Here is a 22,700-nt window from a genome sequence, read left to right on the forward strand (position 1 = left end):
CTTTCCCTGTCTCTCTTTATTTATTTCGCTCTCTCTGTCTGTTCTTTTCCTCTTCCCTTCTCCCTGTGTTCCTCCCCACCAGAGTGTACAAACAGGAAGTGTGTAGGGACGGAAGGAATACAAAAATGAAAATAAAGAAGACTAGAAAAAAGCTAGCTCGGCAGCAAGAGGGCAGTTATATCAATCAAAGTCAACTTCGGGCAACAACAATACCACCATTTCAAATGACATAGCTACCTCAGACAAACGACCGTAACATGGGGATGGAAACCCGATCGGCCAAACGGTTCTTCCCATAAGAGAGAGGATCTACTTTTTTCCCTCTGTGTTTTCTGTGTTTTTTTTCTTCTTTTCTCTACTCCTCTATCTCACGCTCACCTCTTTTCTTTTTTGACACACAAGCGAGGGCCCTGACATCTGCAGAGTGCATTTAAAGAAAAAAAAATATGTGTCAGAGGAGTGTGACGGCCCCCTCCTCATACACACCCCCCTTGCTCGGTTTCATTAGCTCACTGGCAGGGTGGCACTTCTCAAGCTCATTACAGGGGAAGGATTTATGGAGCAGAACCCAATGGCGAAGAAAAGGCATCTGTCAATAATTGCAGGGAGCTGCACTCACATCTCGAGAAGCTTTGAAATCTCATTAGGTATGCAGTTATCAGGCATAAAGATCAAAAACATTACTCAACTCCGACAGAATCCTACCAAGAAACATTAATTAGCAACAGGCCTGCAGTATAAAATAAAACAGACTTCCTCTCTCTCTCTCTCCCTCTCTCTCTCTCTCTTCTCGCACCTGCCTGCCTTTTCCAAGGAGAGAAAAACCCGACCCCCTTCCTGTTACATAAATACAAACACACATATAGGTGTATAAGCAGAAACACACACAAACACTACACATGTGTAAACATGCAAATCACCACCCCCACCTCAGACCACATCCACCCTGCCATTCCTGACCCCCCCCCCCCTCATTACAAAAAAAGAAACGGTGAGGGGGGGGATAATTCCCAGCATCTGAGACTGATCAGAACATGAAACAGGGGGAGGGAGGGAGGGAGTGAAGGGAAGGCGAGGCGTTTGAGGCCGTCTCTTGGCTTCGGTGAGGAGAGAAGAGGAAGAGGCTGTCATGCCTGAGAAGGATGTTAGCCCTGGCTGGCCCTGATTACATGGGCCTCTACGGCTCCCCTGCCTTTCATCACCGCCACCATCAAAAACAGCCTCCGTGTCACCCGTACGCATGACTGATGGCTGCCAGTCTCGCCTGGCCCCTGTCAGAGCCCCACGGGGGGGGGACTCCCCCGCCCTGTTCCCCAGCCACTCTGGCAGACACTAAGACAACCCCCGCCCCCCGCACCCATTGGCTGGCCCACCCCAACTGAGGGAAAGAAGAAACCCGAACCTGGAGTCTGGCCCAAACGACACTCAGAACCAACCACTGTTGCCCCCCCCCCCCCCCCTCATCGCTCCATCTCGTCCTCCCCGGCCCCCTACCTCTCCTCTCTGTGCACCCCCGTCCCTCCTCGACATGACAACAACACAGGCAGGGATTACTCCACACGGACATATTTCACTGCACAGGGCTGCTGGGAGATTTAATCCCCCTTGTAGCTGCCAGACTCCTGAAGACTGGCCCGACACACACATCACACAAAGAGCCATAGTATCGCTGAGAGGAGAGGAAGGTAGGGTGGGGGGAGAGAGGAGAGGACAAACCAGACATACAGAGAGAATTTCAGCCAAATAATACCCTAGTCTGCCTTGGGAAAGTGCAGGCAGCCAAATTTGGGGGAAGTGTTTTCTACTGTACTGAGGAGGAGCATAACATATTTCTGTCTCTCCGCAGAGGAAGTGCAAAGATCCCACAAACTCTCTCAATTTCCTGTTTCCTCAAAAATGTGCCTAGAAGAGAAGCCGATTCCCATGGTGCTCTGGTGCAGGCCCGCTAGAGAATCGGGCTTCACAGAGGGAGTTTGTGGAGTGTGCTCAGAGCAGAGCAGTGGCCCTGCCCAATCACTCCACTGGAATAATCACAATATCTCCTGCACGTTGAAATAGCAGCACTCAGGAGCTGACATCATTCCCTAATCACTGGGGAAAGCGAGAAACTGATAATCATTGATTAATCAAATATGAACACCCGCACCAGAGAGAGAGGGAGAGAGAGTGAGAGAGGGAGAGAGAGAGAGAAAGAGAGAGAGAGAGAGAGAGAGAGAGAGAGAGAGAGAGAGAAAGGGAGAGAGAGAGAGAGAGAGAAAGAGAGAGAGAGAGAGAGAGAGAGAGAGAGAGAGAGAGAGAAAGAGAAAGGGAGAGAGATAGAGAGAGAGAGAGAGAGAGAGAGAGAGAGAGAGAGAGAGAGAGAGAGAGAGAGAGAGAGAAGGAGGAGGAGCTGCTAAGTAGCCACTAATCTCCTGACCAAACTTCCTTTAACCAGTGGTTGGATATTCTCATTAATTCAGAAAGCACCCAGTTCGCCATTCGACAAACTGTTGCATTGTATGGTTAGATAGACGTTGATATCTGTCCAGTCTTCTAATCGTACAAGGTTGCCTAATCGCTTGCACTGGTGCACAATTTGCTGAGGTGTTCATTTCAGCAGGGAATAAAAGATAAAAGGTAGAGCTAAAAGGTACATAAATAAATACTGCTATGTGTCTATTTTGTGAGTAGTATTGTTTGGATAAAGAGCCAGACACAGTCAAACACCATTTTTAGGTCTTGATAGCTTGTGTGTAAATGTAACTGTTTTGTGTGTGTTCTATGTGCGTACCTTCGTGTACAACAACTGTACGTGTTCCATCGCCCTCCCTGCTCTCTCACTAACCCTGCTGCAGTCGCAATTCATCGCTCTCTCCTCACAAAACAATCTTTGGCGAGAGGAGCAGGGAGGAGAGGGGATATGAAAAAAATGAGGGAAAGATGCAGCCTTGTGAGCCAATTTAAGAAATAACTGCTGATGCATCAGCTATTGACTGTTTCGGCGCTCGTGATAACGCTCAAGGCGAAACTGTGGGCAAAATGACAGCATCAACCGCCTGCAATAAACTGCAGCCCGCGAGACCAAGGGAGCTCTAATTGACAGCTGTCAAGCTAATGGGAGCCATGACGGAAGATTCTGGGAGAAAAAAATCTGTTTATCAACCATCAACCGTACATCCTCGAGCAGGGAACTTTCCCTCCCTCCCTCTCGCTTTCTTTCTCCCTCTTTCTCTGTGCCTACGTTATTCAGCTTTTTTCCTCACCCCTTCTCCCTTTATTTCTCTCTCTCCGCCCTCTCCGCTCTTAACCCTGTTCATTGTCGCTCACTTGCGGCTGTGAAAAAGGCAGAGGACGGCCATAACTAATCATAGTGTCAGTTGGCTGCCTGGGAGAGCCTCACTTTAGGGAGAGCAATGCAAAGCAAGGCAAGGCTGAGGAAAGGCCCATAATCCTGAGAAGAAGGCCCAGGAGTAGACACCTCACTCCGGAGGGGGCACCAGGGACTGGGCTACTGGGGACTACTGATCATGAGGCCGGGACACACAGACAAAGACTCATGTGGACAGACAGATAGGCCTAGACCTCTTTCGACTCCCACTCGTTGATTCTCCACATTTGGTTGCGTGATCTATCTATATGCTCTTTCTACTTCACTGTATTTTCGATTATGCTACGCTGTTCGACGGGCGCTATGTTTCATTTTTTTTGCATACAGCTTCAGACATACACAGCCATGTTGCCACTCACCGGGTCCGTCATGCACCCCAAAAATCAGAGGTTGCACAAAGCACGAGAGGGGATGGTCTAGAGTGGGGGCTAGTCCCCTCGCCCGTAAATAGTAGCCTATCTCCTGTAGCGTGAGGCAGCTTGAATCTCCTTAATGCTGAGTGCCAAAGCAGAAACACATCAGGTCCCATTCTTACAGTCTTTGGTATGACTTGGCCGGGGAACGAACTCACAACCTTCCAATGTCAGGGCGGACACTCTAACCACAAGGACAATGAGTTGGTGCATATGTAAATTGGAGAATTTTGCATTTTTCAAACACCTGAAACAGCCTTTTCCTGCACTCTAGAGCCGTAATCATTATGCTTAATTCTATGAAAAAATATATAAAATATGTGTATTTTTTTGCATATCTAAGCACACGCCTTCTGTATACTCCTGTCTGGTGGTTATTTTTTTTAAAGAATTTTCTGCGTCTGTGCTAAAATCTGGGTAAAAGATTGGAAGGAAAGTGAGTCCTATTCAGTACGTTTAGTTATTGCTTGCTTTTCTAAAGTCTACAATCTTTTCCAGCAGGCGTTCCGGCTAAGATAGTTAGACAAGTTAGCTACACTAACTTGATTGATAGCCTGAAATGGCTTCTTGGTAGCTAGTTATGAGGTTGGGAGATTGGGAACCTATCTGGGCTAGCTAAAGCCAGCTTCATAAAATTGCTACGTTGCTAGTAGTACTACAGAGAAAAAACTAAAAATGTATTTTTTAAATAAAATATATAAATATTTTTTTACAGGACAAATATGAGGGAGCACGTGTCCCAACCATATAAAAAACATGAATAAATACAAGTAAATCATATCGGATTTAGCCTCAGTGTTTCTAACTAAATCATAATATTCATATTAAAAAATAACATCTCACTGTGATAACTAAGTTCATGAACTTTGCAATCGTCAAACTCAACACCATCCAATGGATGTAGTACACCTATTCATTAATAAATCCACTTGATTTTAAATATAATTTAAATTTAATTCTTTATAATTATATTTCTCATTAACAGAGGGTGGGGGTGGACTGTGGAAGGTGATGTTTATGAAATCATTTTCTTTCCGTCTTAATAATTAATAGAATTATCATGACCAGCTTTTAAACTAGGATAATTAGCCTAATTAAGATGGCATGTTTCATTAAATTTCATTCGCTGAGACTGTGAAGGGGTAAAGCTTTGTACGAGCAAGGCACCAACAAGCCGCTGCGACCGACCCTTGAACTACAGCGAATCAACCAACTACACCAGCGACAGAGTGAATACAGTAACATTACACTATTACACAAACCCTCTGTTTTTTTAGCAAGGAGCAGAGACAAAGAATTATTACAAGAACATGCAAGCGGTGTGTGTGTCTGTGTGTGTCTCTGTGTGTGTGTGTGTGTGTGTGTGTGTGTGTGTGTGTGTGTGTGTGTGTGTGTGTGTGTGTGTGTGTGTGTGTGTGTGTGTGTGTGTGTGTGTGTGTGTGTGTGTGTGTGTGTGTGCGAGCTTGCTAGCGTGTGTGTGTATGTGTGTGTGTGTCTGTGTCTGTGTCTGTGTCTGTGTCTGTGTGTGTGTGTGTGTGTGTGTGTGTCCGTCTGTGTGTGCGTGCGTCTGTGTGTGTGTAGTAACCTATGTGTCTACGGGCCACTGTATGTCGATGTGTATCCAGCATGAGTGCAACGTTAACACACATCAAGCATGATTAATCTCTCTCGCTCATCCACAATCAATCAAACACGCACAAAAATCACAGAAATCAGCTGCTTTTCCTCACCGCAATCTATCTCCCATCAAGCAGAACTAGATCTGTCATGATCTTAATATTTTGTATAAATCATGTTTAGACCCTTTGAACACAATGCTGATAATAGGCATTTGGAAAATCAACTAATGTGGAAAAGCATCTATACCTTTGACTACGTCGTGATCTAAGTGATGATGAGCAACGTCAACAATAACAACGTCGACTAATTTCACAAGGCTTCTTCAAATATATATCTCCCAGACAGCGGCCTGCCCTTAAAGCAATACTATTCTCTATGACAGTGTAGCAAAACAGCTACGCCACCAGTGCAATGTTTTCCCAGTGTTTCAGGGCAAGAGGCACTACAGTACTACTCAGTAAGAGTAACATGGCATAACACTAGTGAAGGAGAAAAAAAAGTCCTACGTTTGATGTCCCCTCTTTCCTCCCCCAAACAACGATATGTTTGGTCTTGCAAGGCTTGGAAGCAGACAATTTTTTTTTTTTTTAAACGGTGTTCACAGCATTGTCCACTCCTAAACGGAGGAAGGTATTGTGGGAAAGTTATTGTGGCTAGACAGAGAGAGTGGTGTGTGTGCGTGTGCGTGTGTTTGTGTGCGTGTGTGTTGCTGCTATAGGCCCCTCTTTCTCAGACAGACTTTTCGAGAGGCTAGTTTTTGGTGTTGTTACAGGGCTCCTGACCATTAAAAAGCAGCCTAATTCCAGCCAACGTGATTACCCAGGTACCCTAGCCCATTTGTCACCTGCAGCAGAAAATTGAGTTAGTGCACGACTAAAGGCATGGAGGACTGTGTCATATCAACCTGATTACATAAAACTAGCTGCAAACCTAATTGGGCTGGATGACAGTGTGCGGAGCTTGTCATCTCCAATCATTAGGGCTGTCAGGAATCCATCAGCTTTACAGCTAATTAGGTGAACACTAATGAAGCTGGCAAAACAACTTTCTTTTTATACGGCTGAGCAGCCCTTCCAGACTGGGAGGCTGGAAAAAGGGAAAAGAGCGAGAGGAGAGAAAGAGAGAGGGAAGCAAAGAGAAGGAGAGAGAGATTTTCTCATGAAACGCTCAAGGTTGCTGGGGACTGGATTTCCCAAAGTTCCTAATCAAGGCCCATCATCTGCCATCTTTTGCTCTTTCCATCACTATAGCGCAATCAATTTGTCACCACTCTTTGTGTGCCACGGAGCAGTCGTCAACCTTATAACTTGCAGCTGTGAGGGCTGCTTGGAAAGAAGGAGGGGCGAAGGGTGGGAGGGGGCATACAGACCATGTAAAAAATGACAGGAAGTTGCCTCGTCCCAAAAAAGAATAACATCCCTCACTGCTCTTGTGTCTGTCCTCGTCCGCTCGTCAAAAGAATAAATGCCTTATTTTTCTCTCTCACTCTCTCGTCTGGGATAAGAAGGCTTTCAGTCAGCCCCCCTCGGCCCCCACCCCCAGCGTGTCCATTAGGCAAAAGCGTTTTGATAAAGTAAAGCCCAGGCCCAACGTATGGAGAAACAAAATGAGAGCAGTCACTCTGCCAACTTCTGATTGACCATTAGAGCCATTGATGAATGTGGCTGTCAGAAGGGAGACAATTAAATCAAAAATGAAACAAAGTCGCTTTGACGGGTCATTCTGATGGAGCAAACCATTCTTCCGTCTCCCGATTAGGCCTAATAGTTACATTTTTCATAGAAACACTGTGTGTGCTTGCAAGATACAATTGTTTGTGTCTGAATGTGAGTGTGCATGTGTGTGTGTGTTTGCGTGTGTGTGTGTGTGTGTGTGTGTGTAGTAAAGTGAGCAAGTGTTTGGATTACTATAATAATTGCATAATATTGAATTTTGATAGTATATTTTAAGGGGATTTGACTTTGGTGCTTGTTATAGTTTTGTTATAGGCTAAAAGTTACATTAGTAGAGATTTATTTACATGTAGGCTATGTTGCAGAAAACTGAACTACACTTTAAAGCATATAGGTAAATGCAGCCTATATTGTGACGGTAATGAAGCACATGTCTCACAAATAAGAATAATACTTATTGAATCTTAAAACAGGTAGCCTGTATTCTTCAACACACTGGTGCTTCAAACAATACTTTCAACAGCAGACATAAAATCCAGAAGTTCCAGTCATATAGCAACAGTATGAGAACAGAAGTCTGATTCAAATAAAAAAATGTTTTACAACACAATGGTAGCTAAGTAACTACCATGTTGTAGCATACCCTAATTATTTATATAGAGTAGAATATATGTGTTCCATGACCTAAGTAAGATTTGATTAAAGCCTATGTTGAACAGTCAGTTTGGTTTATTCTCTATGTTTAAGAGAGAGAAAATAAAATGAAATGTGGGGTTTGGCTCTGACGACGTGAAAAGTACAAAAGAAGCAATTAAAGATGTTTTAAATGGCTAGTTGTCATACCAGACATGACGTCACGTGAACCGGCGTTGCTATGGGGAGTGATTTATTTGTGTTTATCCGGAAAGAATAGATCAAAGACAAGCCAAATGACGGGCAATCAATCAGCCGTCAAATCAAAGATGGCAATTGTCCATTAAAGCCTCTTCCAGTCCACGTCTCCCCTAGAGTCGGCTGCGAAATAATCTTTAAGTATTTCCCAGAAAGGAGAAATCAACCAAGGGAAACTAGGCGAAAGTTGACATTTTGTGATCAAATGTTTTAGCATGCACAAAGCCCCAAACCAGCATCAAAGGAAATCATGACAGTCAGCTGACACGAGCCCCCTTTTCCTTGCGCTTCTTTATAGATCTCTAATTCAAGGAGTCAATATCTGCACCCTACGGAGGGAGGAAGGGAGAGTAGGCTAAAATAGGGTAAAAGGGAGAGACATATCAAAGCTGAAGTTGTCTTTGACTAGTCGGATAGAGCTACGGCCTGGAAACCTTTTATGTCTTCCGAGAACTGTTGTTAGCAGATCGTTTATCGAATGGAATCATTGTTGCCCCAGAAGTTGGAAAAAAATTATATACTGAGAACATTTAAACAATGTTGCCAATAACTAGGCTATGTAATGGGCTATGTAAGTATGCTGATAATGCAATTGACTATTAAAATAGTACGTGGCTAGTATCAAACGTGGTCTACGTGGTTGTAAAAAAAAGCACATCCCCTTCAAAGGGAAAGTACAAAAAAAAACTAATAGCTAGTAGCCTAACCATCCCTCTTTGAGTGAATGGGTATTTGCCATTTCCTCCCACTGTAGCCTACGCTACAATGTAGCTACACGCACATGATTCAGTACTATACATGGTAGGACCAGTGAAGGCAATGGAAATACCGCAGCAGTCGTAGTAAAAACAGAGGTGATAACATGCATATCATAGAGTCGTACCTGCTGCACGCCGGGGCGCTTGCTGTTTCCTCCGCGGCATTCTTATTTCGGGGTTCTGAAGAGTTCTTCTCTAGCCCCAGAGATCCCTAGCTCGTCCGCTCTTCTTTGATAGAGGCGCTTCCTTACACGGTACCCGGGGCGCTTTCAGAAGGCTGACATAGATCGGCAGTTTTCAAACAAAAATGCAGACATTGAAGAAAGGGTAGATCTGAAGATGAAGAACAAGCGTTTTTTTCTTTTTCCTGTTCGACTTGGATATCACAGTGTGTGGAGACCGGGAGTACAGTGGTGGGGGAAAAAAATTCTTCAGCCTCAATGTGATTCTCACTCCGTGTTGGAGGCTGCAACAGGCAAGCTTAAAGGAAAACGAAATGAACGCGTCACTCAAAGTCTGCAAACAGGGGCAAACATCAAGCGCTGTCACATTTATTGTGCCTTGCACCTCCAATGGCTAGCTAGCTCTTGTCATATAAGCATCACATGTCTGCTGTCCCTCACCAACAGCCCCAGAACGGTGTCAGATACGATCTACACAGTTCTATACAGAATAAAAAGTAAGCTTTGCTATTTGATAGAAATCATTCATGAGCATTTTCAAAAGTCATCCATGCATGCTGGAGACCAAATGCGGATACAATAGCATAACTGTAAGGAGGAGAGCACCGTTCCACTCTTTGGCTACACATGGAAACAAAACATTGTATTCTTCCCTTGGCTATTGTACTATCTTAATGTTGACTAGATGTTAATGGCATACTTACTCAATCGGTTGATTAACTGCGTTATCCATGAGGATTTTGATTCTGGTAATCACACGCAATTTAAAAAGCAGCAAGGCAGCATCTCAGCGTCGCTGTAGCCATCGTATGAAAATCCCAGTGTTTCCAAGTCCCCTTAAAACATCAACAAATATATATATATATATATATATATATATTGTTTTAAGATAGAGCGGTAAAGACAAAGGTTGAAAGAAGAGATGGACGGACTTGTCGCCCACACGCTGGCTCGCTCCGTTATTTTGTCCAAGCGCGTTCAAAATCCACTGAGAGCAGTTCGAATCGATGAGATACGTGCTTGATTGGGTATCCCTTGTTGTAATAATGTACATCAGAAGGAGGGGATGGACTCGTGCTGTGCCTCAGCTGCTCTGAGAGCATGGATCAGCAGCTATTGCCAAACACTTTCTTGGCTGCTAATAGCACTTTTTCCTCTTCTTTGTGTGGCTGATAGTAGCTATTTAAAACAGCAACAGCGAATCAGACGAGTCCTCCTTACTGCAAGATGCCTTCTTCTGTTCAAGTGAGTCAGGCACAAAATCCGAATCATGCGCTCTCCTTGTTTTTGTTGATACAGAATGGAAAGAATAATAGGCTAGTTTTTTTTTTAACGGTAAGATCAAAACGACGCACACATCCCCATCCTTCAGATTTGGGACCATCACAGGCACTATCAGCTTTTTCTTTCAAATGTTTCCCTCACAGTAAAGAAAAAACTTTACAGATCATTTTCTGTATTATTTAGGGTGAAAGTGGATAAATTGTCCCATCTTTTTCAGATCATCTTCAAGATAGAATACAATTGGTCCGCCGTCTGCTGCAAAGGTTATGACTGTGGACGCAAATTATTTTCTCGAAAACCAGAACGCGGTAAGTTGTCAAAGGATTTTTTTCCTCTGCCAGATGTGTGTGTCGGTGTCTTTGCCGTGTCGTGGTTTCCCAGTCTCATGCTAGTCAATAGTCAGAAACATCTGACCGGCAGGGGAGTCGCTCGACAGGAACAAGATCTCCTCTCCGTTCGCCAGGCTTGTTGGGGGATGAGAAAGAGCAGTCTTTCACTGATTCCGGATGTTTTAGCCTAATCTCGCTGCGTATGCCACTATACCACTGCATGCCGTTAGATCCGCCCAAGCATCTGTCCGTCTAACCATTGGCGCATCCATCAGTGTCACACGCTCTGCACACTCGCACCGACCATACGCCTCTCAGTAGACACAACAGCCTCCGCATAGCGCCTCTTCATTTATGACACATTCGCTTTGGTCAACAAGCTGGAGGTTTTCAGTGGTCTAATGGTCGACATTCTCATTTCCTAATACAAGAAATCAAAAGGGAATCAATGCAGATGTGATGCAATCGGTAGCTTTTCACTAGCATTACATTGAGACAGTGGGCTATGTAAAGCTGTGCGCCTCTCTGCCTCTAGTCGTCTGAAGCCTACTGTCAACTGTGGAAAGCCACTGCTACCTCAAAGAATCACTATGATTTTTTAAACGCAAACTATGGAAACCATATACACATTTTGTCTCAGACGGACTAAAAACATCGTATCCAAAAGTTGTATTTGGTTTGTGCGTAAAGACGCGTAAAAGTGGTGCTTTTTGGGAACGCACCAAAAGGCAAAGCGCCAAAGCGCAATAGAACACTTTACTTGAGATAGGCTGACTGATATATCATAATGGTGCTGAGGACAACATGAGTTGCGGAAGACAACCGGAAAGGATTGTCTGTACATCTGTACAGTATTCAATAGGCCTATTATGAAATATACTACTGAGAATGATGCAACATGTTTCCAAGACAATGTTGAAGAATGTGAGCTTTTTCTTCTTTTTTTGCATACAATTTTACAGTAGTGCATAGTGCATAGCAAATGGATAACTTGACCGTTCTCTTGGCGTTACTTTACTTTCAGTTCAGTATTAGGTTACATTTCTAATCTACTCTAAATCATTCGCTCCCTCTTGAAAAGAGTGTGCCACTGGCATAAGTAAAGGCTACAATACATGAGCCATATTTACATTTTAAAAAATGGGATCGTGAAGTAAAATGTAAAGATGTCAATTATGCCCATGTGTGTGTGTGTGCGTGTGTGTGTGTGTGGCTACGAGTGAGTGACCAGTACAGCATTTCAACTTCAAGATTAACGTCACAAAACGCTATTGTTTTGAATAATATGATTTATCTTGAACATGTTTCTGCCTCATTCGTTGTATACAATGCCAAATAGAAAGTCGTCATATCCCTCATTCTGTTTGCAGATATATGATTCAGGCCATTATGTTTACAGGTTAGGCCAAACGTGCATGCCATTACACCTTTGGATAGGTCTATTGAATTAAAAAAGACCGCAATAATTTCCCCGCTAAAACAAAAGTTGAAGCTCGTGAGTCATACAGTTAGAGTTAGTTTCCGTGTTTAGCAGTGTAGCACATTTAAGCCTATATTTATATTTGCAAGGATGTGACGAGGCTAACTACAGCTCTTTTCTTCAGATATGGATTCCTTAAAAAGTTGGAATTATAATGACGTTTATGATTATTTAAACTTAACTTTATATATAACATTAAGTAAACCAGAAGTATAGAAGAAGCATGCCAAAAAAAAGGATTGTTCTTACTGATGTTTGTTCTGTTGTTAGGAGTTTGTTAACTACAACAGTATTTAATGTTTATTATTATTATTATTAAAAAACATGAAAATATATTTTGGAATTACCCTTTATTTGAAAACTAAGGCTGCGAGCTTTGCTTGGTAGGCTTCTGTGGGACTTTTGTTTATTTTTTCTAGCCAAGGCCTACACCTTATCCTTAAAAATGCAATAAGTGCAGTCATTCTCTCGACAAGTATCTTACAGTAAATTACCCTTTGGTACATGTGTGTGTCTCTCTCTCTGTGAGTGTGTGTGTGTGTGTGTGTGTGTGTGTGTGTGTGTGTGTGTGTGTGTGTGTGTGTGTGTGTGTGTGTGTGTGTGTGTGTGTGTGTGTGTGTGTGTGTGTGTGTGTGTGTGTGTGTGTGTGTGTGTGTGCGTGCGTGTTTGTGTGTGTGGGACAGAAGACAGAAAAGGAAAGAGGGAGAGAGATGGGGGAGAGGGCACATATTTAGCGTCTTGCCCTTTTTTGCTCGTTGACATGTAACTCCCATCAGCACCTCTGTTTGTAACTGTGACAATGATTCGCGTGACCATGGTGTCTGCAGAGGCAAATGAATTTATATTTCCGTTCAGATACTGTTTTCTACTGTGCAATTATCAAGGTGAAGTGTATTTGCGTGCACATGCACAACAATAATGGGTCTGTTCATTAAGTCAACTTATGCTAACTTTTAGACAATGTAGGATTCAAACGAAGCTGGCTTTATGCCCGCACATTCTTGTTCATAATAGGCTACAGAAGAAAAAAATCGTACAGCTAGAATTATTGGTTTTATAACGCCCACGCATGGCACAGACAGCAAGTTTTTTGCAGACCTTACCTTGTAACATACTTTATAGACAAAAACAAGGGGAAAAAAATGTCTGTTTCATTTCCAATGTGTTTAATACATTTTGTCAATTTCCATATGCACATATGCTAAGTTAAAAGTGAGATACTTTTCTTGATATATATTTGTGATATTAATTTGTTAACTTTCAACTCCATTTTGTTACTCAGAGCTTAGAGCAACTTCCCCCATAACGCCCCCGTTACTCCAACACCTGTTTTGGATATATCTAACTATCGTTAGACCTCCCTTTTCCTTTAGGGAGAATAAGACAGAGACTTATCAAAGATTGCATGATGATCAAATCAGTGTTCGAGAAGAATCCGAACCCCTCCTGGACGTTTCATATGATTTTGGGTAGCCTATCTCATGTTGCCTCTAATGCCAAGTTTTGTTAATGACTATAAATCATTTGGCCCAGTCATTTTTCTTTGGTAAAATCTGGTACTTTTGTAATTTTTACTATTATTGTGTTGGCTAAACGTGGTGCTATTTTATTCCATACCGATCAAACTTGTTTTTTCGTTTTAGTCAACTCGATTTATATTTGATGGTTGAAGACTTCGGTGGTGCTATAGAATAGGCTGGCCCCCCAAAAAATAATTCATCAAAAGTTACTTCTGATTCCGCCTAATTTACTGTGCTGTTTCTACTGCTTGTATAATTATTTTTGGGGGTGGCACGGTGTGTGTATTCGCTGTGCGCATCACTTTTTTCCACACATACCTGGGCTTTACCATTATAATGTAAGCCCGTTGACTATTTTTGTTTCAAAAACACTGAAATTATATACATTTTCATTTGTTTGTGTAATTTTTAAAATAATCTATCAATCAATCAAGCAACATGTTCATGTAATTATTAAGCCCTTTTTACATCAGCAGATGTCACAAAGTGCTTTTACAGAACCCAGCCTAAAATCCCAAAGAGCAAACAATGCAACTACATTGATCAAATAGCATATTGTTAATTACTTTTTAATTCCATTCGTTGCACTACATTTGGTAAATATATCTAGCCCACATTGGATATTGGGAATATCAGTAGGCCTACGATATGTCCATCGACCAAACTAACTTATTTGATCAATGTTCCCTATAATGGCAGGACAACGTTACCAACATGATACTCGTATGATTATTTACTATATGCACCACACCAACTGTGTTGTAGGACCTCTCGAGTTTACGCAGCCGAGCAAGTGGCAAATAATTAGCTGGGGCGTTATTTGGAGCACCCGCTTGACGCACACAGAGCGAGGTGAACCATCACTTTCACAAACTCACCAGAGGCTTACATAAAGCCATTATAACCTGCAGTTTGAGATAACATCTTTAACGCATAAAGGTTTATAATTGCCGCTACTGTGACCATAGCTCCCCCGGGAATATTTGCAATAGACTCCCGTGGTGGCGACGAAGTCAGCTGCGCCGCACCAGGGTCGGCTAGGTCATATGATAGCAGCGCTGCGGGACCCATGGAGGCGCGCATCACACAGTTGCAAAACCTATTCTTGGTCCTGGGATCGAGGACGGGCTTGCAGCCATGTATATACTTTTCTAAAAAGGGATATTTGGGAAATAAAACAGAACTGGAGTATGAATAGATAAGAATGGGATTTGTAAATAGTGTTTTTATATATCTCTGTGTGCACCATCGGGGATTTTATAGTGATCACATTGGCGAAGAGAGTGCGCTCGTCTGATCCATTCAGCTTCACGGCACACTTGTTCCTAGTAGACTGTATAAAATTCGCAAGGAAGGGATTGGCTATAGCCTCCTAGAAGAAGAGGGGAAGTATTTGGTGTCTATAATGGAAACAAGAGGTTTCTGGCAAAGGAAATTCTAATGCGTGGAAAGAGGACTTTAAGCCTATTGGTATTTCTGAGATCAGTAATATAAATATATATATATATATATGGATTTGTATTTATTAAGGTTACCTCCCTCTTCCTCCTTCCAGGCTACATACTCCTCAGGGGAAGTTAACATGATCAAAGTTCATGAATCTACCTTTTTTCTTTACATTTACATTACATTTAAGTCATTTAGCAGACGCTCTTATCCAGAGCGACTTACAAGTACATACATTCATACTTTTTTTTTGTACTGGCCCCCCGTGGGAATCGAACCCACAGAAGAAGAGAAGGTGATTGCCAGCGACCATTTTCCATGTTCAGAGGTCAAATATGAAATAACATATGAAATTATTTTTGTCACAATTTATTTAAATAAAATAATTTTTCTTAGTTTTTCGCAGCTGTTAGCATAAGAGGGCAACTCCAATTTAGGGCAGAGTTATCATCCAAAGCAACTCCAAAGTCAGTCAAAGTCATCCCAACAAGACATATCCTGCACTTTGACTGAATACACAGAGATGGAATGTTACAGGTAGTGGATGCAGGTATTTTATTCTGTCTCCCAGCGTCCTCCCTCTTTTCCATAGCTGGGTGTGCTGTGCGAGCTTGCAGGGTTGAGAGGGCAAGTGCTGACCAGCCCTCTTTCTCTGTCTGTTACTAGGTCACCAAGCCTCCCCCTCCAACCCTCCCGGCCGCTAGCCACCAGGGAGAGGGTAATTTAAGCCCTCCTTGATGTACCCTATTCATCACTGTCCCAGAGACCCGCTTCAAAATTAAAGTCTGATCTACAAAGTTAAACCAAAATGAGATAAAAAAAAAATTGGCAGAGGTCAAAGAGGGTTGGACAAGTCAGAATACAAGGTGGTGTTTTGCTGTGCTTGATTTATGTTTTTGGGGGGGAATGGTGAGAAATGAATACATTAATAACCCATTGGATCAAGTGAGCCTGTGTCACAGCCAGACCTAACACCGCTGTTGTTTCAGCAGTTTAGTTGTTGATCCAGTCTGCAATACAGGAAATAGACCTAGGTTCCTCTCCAATGAGGTGGAGAGCAGTGTCGCCTAGTATACAATGTTGTTGTGTCAGTATTGTTCCATCAGAGACGTTGCAGTATGCTCTAATTTTATTCAACCACATCTATTGAGTTGATTGACACAGCAGATAATGCATTGCCTTTTCTCAGCGTAATGTGTTGCTGAAACTTTCATGGTTAGTTTTTTGGGTTTGGGTCCATTTTTATTCCAATTCAGATAGTAAACTGACGTTTTCCATTTTTCCTTAACATGTTTCCATGACAAAGATTTGGAATTGGAATTTAAGTTTACTCCAGATTTGACTGAATTTGAATAGAATTAACCCCAGCCCATTAATCAATTTAACGTGTAGGCTAACTTCTAATTCATTTTCACAGGATGAAGATATTGCCGCTTGTTAATATGTGTTAAACAAATTTGCTTGTTTGAAAATCAAACAAAAGAAGTAAAACTATGTAAAGTTTACTGAATTGTGGGTTTTGGATGAGCCATGTGACATGGGGTACTGCTGTGAGTCAATCCTTCCTTATGGTGAGTAAAGACAGAGAGAGCGAGCAAGAGAGAGTGATGGAGGGAGTGCAATGGACAAGTAGGGAGTGCAATAGGTAGAAAGGAAGACGGAGAGGGAGGGAGGGTGAGGGATGAAGGAAGATAAGGAGAGAGATAGAAAGAGGAGAGGGTGTGTGTGTGTGTGCGTGCGTGCGTGCGTGTGTGTGTGTGTGTGTGCGTCTGCATGTGTGAGTGCATGCGTGCATGCAGTGTGTCTGTGCATGCTTCTATGTATGCAGCGTGTGCATGTGCCCGTGTGTTTTGGTACAGTATGTCTGGGTGGGAGTGTGTGTAGGTCCTGATCCTAGGCGGTGTATGGTAAACAGGAACGCTTTCTGTGGCAGGAGGAATTTCCCCCAGCAGCCCCCTATATCAGTAATAGTGCCGGTAATGAGCTGCAGCTGTCAGTGTGGTTTCCTCTTCTCGTCTGTGATTCATGTTCCAGCTCTGCAAGATCTACAACTGGAACAAATGTTTACCCCCGATGAGAACCAGACAAACAGGGAACCAAGCACGAATAAAAAAGGGAAAAACTGGCCATTTTTGTTTTGTTTTCTTAATGCAAGCCACCCCTGACGTGCACACCGTACAGTAAACCCACTTAGAACAGATAAGGATGCAAAATGACAGATGATCTTCTCCAGCATTTAGGAAGTGCCCGCATTTCTCATGTCTCGGTATATTTAGAGTTAAATGGGGTTGACCACTGAATTATCATGTCCTGTCACTAACCCTACGCTGTTACATCCATTTCTCTGATAATGCCACAGATAGAGACACAACACATAGATGCTGATGATGTTAGACTGATGGAATAAAGCTTTGAGCTGCATGCTAAGGATGTAGGGCGCAGGTAGCCCAGCGGTTAAGAGCGTTGGACCAGTAACTGAAATCCCCGAGCCGAGCCGACTAGGTGAAAAATCTGTTGTTGTGCCCTTGAGCAAGGCACTTAACCCTAATTGCTCCCGTAATTCACTCTGGATAAGAGTGTCTGTTTAAATGTAAAAAATGAAGAAGAGATGAGATCACCTAGTTAAAGCCCACGCTATCAGTCTGCAGTGATGTCACCAGCAGGGAGCTGAATCACAGGCCTAGCCAGACACACATGGTCAAGTCATTAGGAGGGTTTTCCTACAGTAAAGTACTGTACAGGCTCTGCTTTCACTGTAGTGTGTGGTTTTTGCTAGGCATTGACTTACATACATGACAGTTTGCCTTTAAACATACTCCTACTGTAAAAGGACAGATTGTAATGTTATGCCACCAACATATTTGTTGTACTTTTTGTGGGTATGTAGTATTATTTATAGAAACACAAACTGTGGTTGAAGTTCTTTTCTGAATTGGAGTCCATCTATTGTGAAGCCAAATAGGCATCCCAGCTAGGACACAACGTTCTGAAAAGCATATGTTTCTATGAGCTCGGTGAGCGTGTGCCTGTCCTGTGGTTATTTCTGCATACAACCTTCCCACAGCTTCCTGGGAACGGTGCAGGATAGTTGCTTGGCTTTGGAACATTCTCAGCGCATGTTTAAAAAACTTTCAAGGAACAACATTTTCTAGCTCGGTGACAACAGCACGTTTAATTGAACATTCAAAAATAGCCTTCACATTGTGCTTGAGCGCATGCTATCCCAGCTAGCATATTTGGTTCCTTGGAAGGTGTGGGAACATGTGTTTTTTGATTCACATTGGTTGTGGGAACGAAGCCTTATGTTTCTTGACCGGTAAAACTGAACGTTGTTGAAACATTCTGAGAATGGACGTGAACATTTTGTCTGTTCTGGGAACATTTATTTTCAGGTTGCAGGGAGTGTTTTTTTTACATACAGTAGCTGCTGCATACGTAGCTTCTGCTCAGAGCTCCCACTGCTCCCTCATTGACATGGAGTGGGAAACTTCATGGTGTACACTGAAGATACGGTCGACGTGTTCGAACTACGCATTCCATGTCTCAAGCATGACTTCATGTTGTAGCCTAGACAAAAGATATGATGGACATGTTCTTACAAACTTTGTTGTCTGTTGCAACAGTATATTTAGGCAAGCATATCAAACGCAAGCAAGACTCATACAGGGAGTCAAAATTGAGGTGGAACAGCTAGGTAGCCTACTCGTGTGGTACTTGCACGATCATTGAGAAGTTCAAACGCAGACAGGTTTTTGCCCAATGCAAAACTCAAGTGGGGAGAGACATTCTTTTTTCAAGAACTCTGGCTAGTGGCTACGACATGGCAGCAACTATAAAGATTAGCCTACATCATCACACAAAACACTGATGGTTTTTGCTCCAATGCAACGTGTAGGGACTGCATCCTGCTTGAGCAACTGCAATATCCGTTACGACAGACAGAGAAGGTCGTATAACCTTCAATAAATAGTTTTGGGAATGTTCGTTCAAATCGCTGCAGGCTTTTTTATTTTAGTTGTTCAGAAATACGAGGCAGAGACAGAGGCTACATCATCGTGGTTCAGAAGAGGGTGAGTAAACAGAGAAACGTAATGGGAGGTGGAGTGTGTGTAGTAGCTACGTATTGTGCGTAAAGCAACACATGCGCATAACGTGATCTGGAACCTTAGCTTTGAGAAAGATGTTTCCGTAGGGGCGGGAAAGGGCGAGACGGGGTGAAAACTCCACATTCGTAGCCTCAGCCTTTTAAGTATACAATGTAAACTCAGCAAAAAAAGAAACGTCCCCTTTTCAGGACCCTGTCTTTCAAAGATAATTCGTAAAAATCCCCAAAACTTCACAGATCTTCATTGTGAAGGGTTTAAACACTGTTTCCCACGCTTGTTCAATGACCCATAAACAATTAATGAACATGCACCTGTGGAACGGTCGTTAAGACACTAACAGCATACAGACGGTAGGCAATTAAGGGCACAGTTATGAAAACTAAGGCACTAAAGAGGCCTTTCTACTGACTCTAAAAAACACCAAAAGAAAGATACCCAGGGTCCCAGCTCATCTGCGTGAACGTGCCTTAAGCATGCTACAAGGAGGCATGAGGACTGCAGATCTGGCGAGGGCAATAAATTGCAATGTCCGTAATGTGAGATGCCTAAGACAGAGCTACAGGGAGACAGGGCGGACAGCTGATTGTCCTCACAGTGGCAGACCACGTGTAACAACACCTGCACAGGATCGGTATGTCCGAACATCACACCTGCGGGAGAGGTACAGGATGGCAACAACAGCTGCCCTAGTTACACCACGAAAGCACAATCCCTCCATCAGTGCTCAGACTGTCCGCAATAGGCTGAGAGAGGCTGGACTGAGGGCTTGTAGGCCTGTTATAACTTCTTATGGCTGCAGGGGTATTATTGAGTAGCTTGGATGAAAGGTGCACAGAGGTGCCCAGAGTAAACGCCCTGCTCCTCAGTCATAGTTGCTAATATATGCATATTATTATTAGTATTGGATAGAAAACACTCTGAAGTTTCTAAAACTGTTTTATGTCTGTGAGTATAACATAACTCATATGGCAGGCAAAAACCTGAGAAAAAATCCAAACAGGAAATGGAAATTCTGAGGCTTGTCGATTTTCAACCAAGATCCTATTGAAATCACAGCGAGATATGGATGAGTTTGCACATCCTACGGCTTCCACTAGATGTCGACAGTCTGTAGAACCTTGTCTGATGCCTCTACTGTGAAGGGGGGCCGAATGAGAGGGGAAATAGTCAGGTCTGCCATGACTTGACCATTCTTTGACCATGCGTGTTCACATGAGAGGGAGCTCTGTTCCATCGCTCATCTGAAGTCAATGTAATTCTCCGGTTGGAACGTTATTCAACATTTATGTTAAAAACATTCTAAAGATTGATTCAATACATCGTTTGACATGTTTCTACTGACTGTTACGGAACTTTTGGACATTTCGTCAGCTTTTAGTGAACGCGCTTCCTGACGATGGATTTGTTTACCAAACACGCTACTTGGACATAAATGATGGACATTACCGAACAAAACTATCATTTCTTGTGGAAATGGGTGTCCTGGGAATGCATGCCGAAGAAGATCAGCAAAGGTAAGTGAAGATTTAGAATGTTTTTTTATGAGTTTTGTTGACTGCGCAATTTGGCGGGTAATTGTATGGCTTGCTTTTGTGGCTGAACTCTGTTTTCAGATGATTGAATATTGAGTTTTGCCGTAAAGCTTTTTGAAATCTGACACAGCGGTTGCATTAAGAACAAGTGTATCTTTAATTCTATGTAAAACATGTATCTTTCATCAAAGTTTATGATGAGTATTTCTGTTATTTGACGTGGCTCTGCAATTTCCCCGGATATTTTGGAGGCATTTCTGAACATGGCGCCAATGTAAACTGAGGTTTTTGGATACAAATATGAACTTAATCGAACAAGACATACAGTATATGTATTGTGTAACATGAAGTCCTATGAGTGTCATCTGATGAAGATCATCAAAGGTTAGTGATTCATTTTATCTTTATTTGTGCTTTTTGTGATTCCTCTCTTTGGCTGGAAAAATGGCTGAATTTTTCTGTGATTTGGTGGTGCTTTCGTTGAAAAGCCTATTTGAAATCGGACACTTTGGTGGGATTAACAACAAGATTACCTTTAAAATGGTATAAATACATGTATGTTTGAGGAATTATAATTATGAGATTTCTGTTGATTGAATTTGGCGCCCTGCACTTTCACTGGCTGTTGTCATATCGATCCCGTTAACTTCTTATGGCTGCAAGGCAAAGTGTTCAGTAGCCAGTGAAATCGTGCCCATTTCAAATGGCCTCCTACTCAAATCTTGCTCGTACAATATGAATATTATTATTCTTTTTGGATAGAAAACACTTTCTAGTTTCTAAAAGAGTTGGAATTATTTCTCTGCGTGAAACAGAAGTCCTTCTGCAGCACTTTTCCTGACCAGGAAGTAAAATGTCAGAAATCGATGCTCTTTTCAATTTGATGCCTATACATGGTCTTAACACTTAGGAGTCTGCTGACAATCTATACGTCTTCCTATTGGTGTAAAGAGGATGTCAGAGAAGAAATTTTTCTGCTCATCTTGTTCTGTGGTGGAAAAAAAACTATTTCTTTGTCCTGACCGTCCACTTCCGGTACTCTGGAGGAAGTGGGATGGACTTTTGTTTTGCCTTGGTAACGAACGGCTAACGTCTCCGGCTCTAATTTTTTTTGCTACATGTGACCATATCATCGTAATGTATGTTTTTTCAATATAGTTACATATAGATATAGATACATTTTGTTTGCGCTGTAAAACTTTTAATAAATCGGAAATATTGTTTGGGATCACAAGATGCCTGTCTTTCAATTGCTGCAGACTATGTATTTTTCAGAAATGTTTTATGATGAGTAATTAGCTATTTGACGTTGGTGTCTGTAAATATTATGGCTGCTTTTGGTGCAATTTCGGATTGTAGCTGAAATGTAAACTATGGTTTATACATGAAATATGCAAATTTTTCAAACAAAACATATGCTATACAATAAATATGTTATCAGACTGTCATCTGATGAATTTGTTTCTTGGTTAGTGGCTATTTATATCTTTATTTGGTCGAATTTGTGATAGCACCTGATGGAGTAAGAAACCGATGGAGTTAGAAAAAGTTATGTCTTTTGCTAACGTGGTTAGCTAATAGATTTACATATTTTGTCTTCCTTGTAAAACATTTAAAAAATCGGACATGTTGGCTTGATTCACAAGATGTGCACCTTTCATCTGGTGTCTTGGACTTGTTAATGTGTGAAAGTTAAATATAAAAAAAAAATAGATTTTGAATTTCGCTCCGTGCACTTTGAGCTGGATGTTGTCATAAGTGTACCGGTGTCGGGCTGCCCCCGTAAAAGGTTAACGGGATTGCAGCCATAAGAAGATAAGGCAGGTCCTCACCAGACATCATTGGCAACAACGTCGCCTATGGGCACAAACCCACCGTCGCTGGACCAGACAGGACTGGCAAAAAGTGCTCTTCACTGACGAGTCGTGGTTTTGTCTCACCATGGGTGATGGTCGGATTTGCGTTTATCGTCGAAGGAATGAGCGTTTCACCGAGGCCTGTACTCTGGGGCGGGAACGATTTGGAGGTGGCGTGTCCGTCATGGTCTTTGGCGGTGTGTCATAGCATCATCGGACTGAGCTTGTTGTCATTGCAGGCAA

At 42.5% G+C, this 22,700-nt stretch overlaps 1 protein-coding gene and 1 long non-coding RNA gene across 5 annotated transcripts in view; one reads left to right on the forward strand and one right to left on the reverse strand.

Moving 5' to 3' along the window:
* Positions 1-9,820, reverse strand: part of tshz3b (teashirt zinc finger homeobox 3b) — a 35,092-nt gene extending 25,272 nt beyond the window's left edge. Inside the window, exons 1-2 of the mRNA XM_055920955.1 lie at positions 9,609-9,820; positions 8,848-9,202 (exon numbers count right to left, since the gene is read on the reverse strand). Of these exons, the coding sequence (XP_055776930.1) occupies positions 8,848-8,887 (40 nt within the window). The 5' untranslated portion in view covers positions 8,888-9,202; positions 9,609-9,820. The remainder of the gene's footprint in view (positions 1-8,847; positions 9,203-9,608) is intronic.
* Positions 9,821-9,839: 19 nt separating this feature from the next.
* LOC129854174 (uncharacterized) overlaps positions 9,840-22,700 on the forward strand; it is a 31,012-nt gene continuing 18,151 nt past the window's right edge. Inside the window, exons 1-2 of one of the 4 annotated variants that reach the window (XR_008759254.1) lie at positions 9,840-10,239; positions 10,406-10,496. This is a non-coding gene — a long non-coding RNA (uncharacterized LOC129854174). The remainder of the gene's footprint in view (positions 10,240-10,405; positions 10,497-22,700) is intronic. The other 3 variants (XR_008759253.1, XR_008759251.1, XR_008759252.1) reach the window with 3 other exon arrangements.

The sequence above is a fragment of the Salvelinus fontinalis genome, chromosome 4, assembly GCF_029448725.1.
Source record: "Salvelinus fontinalis isolate EN_2023a chromosome 4, ASM2944872v1, whole genome shotgun sequence".
Classification (NCBI taxonomy): domain Eukaryota; kingdom Metazoa; phylum Chordata; class Actinopteri; order Salmoniformes; family Salmonidae; genus Salvelinus; species Salvelinus fontinalis.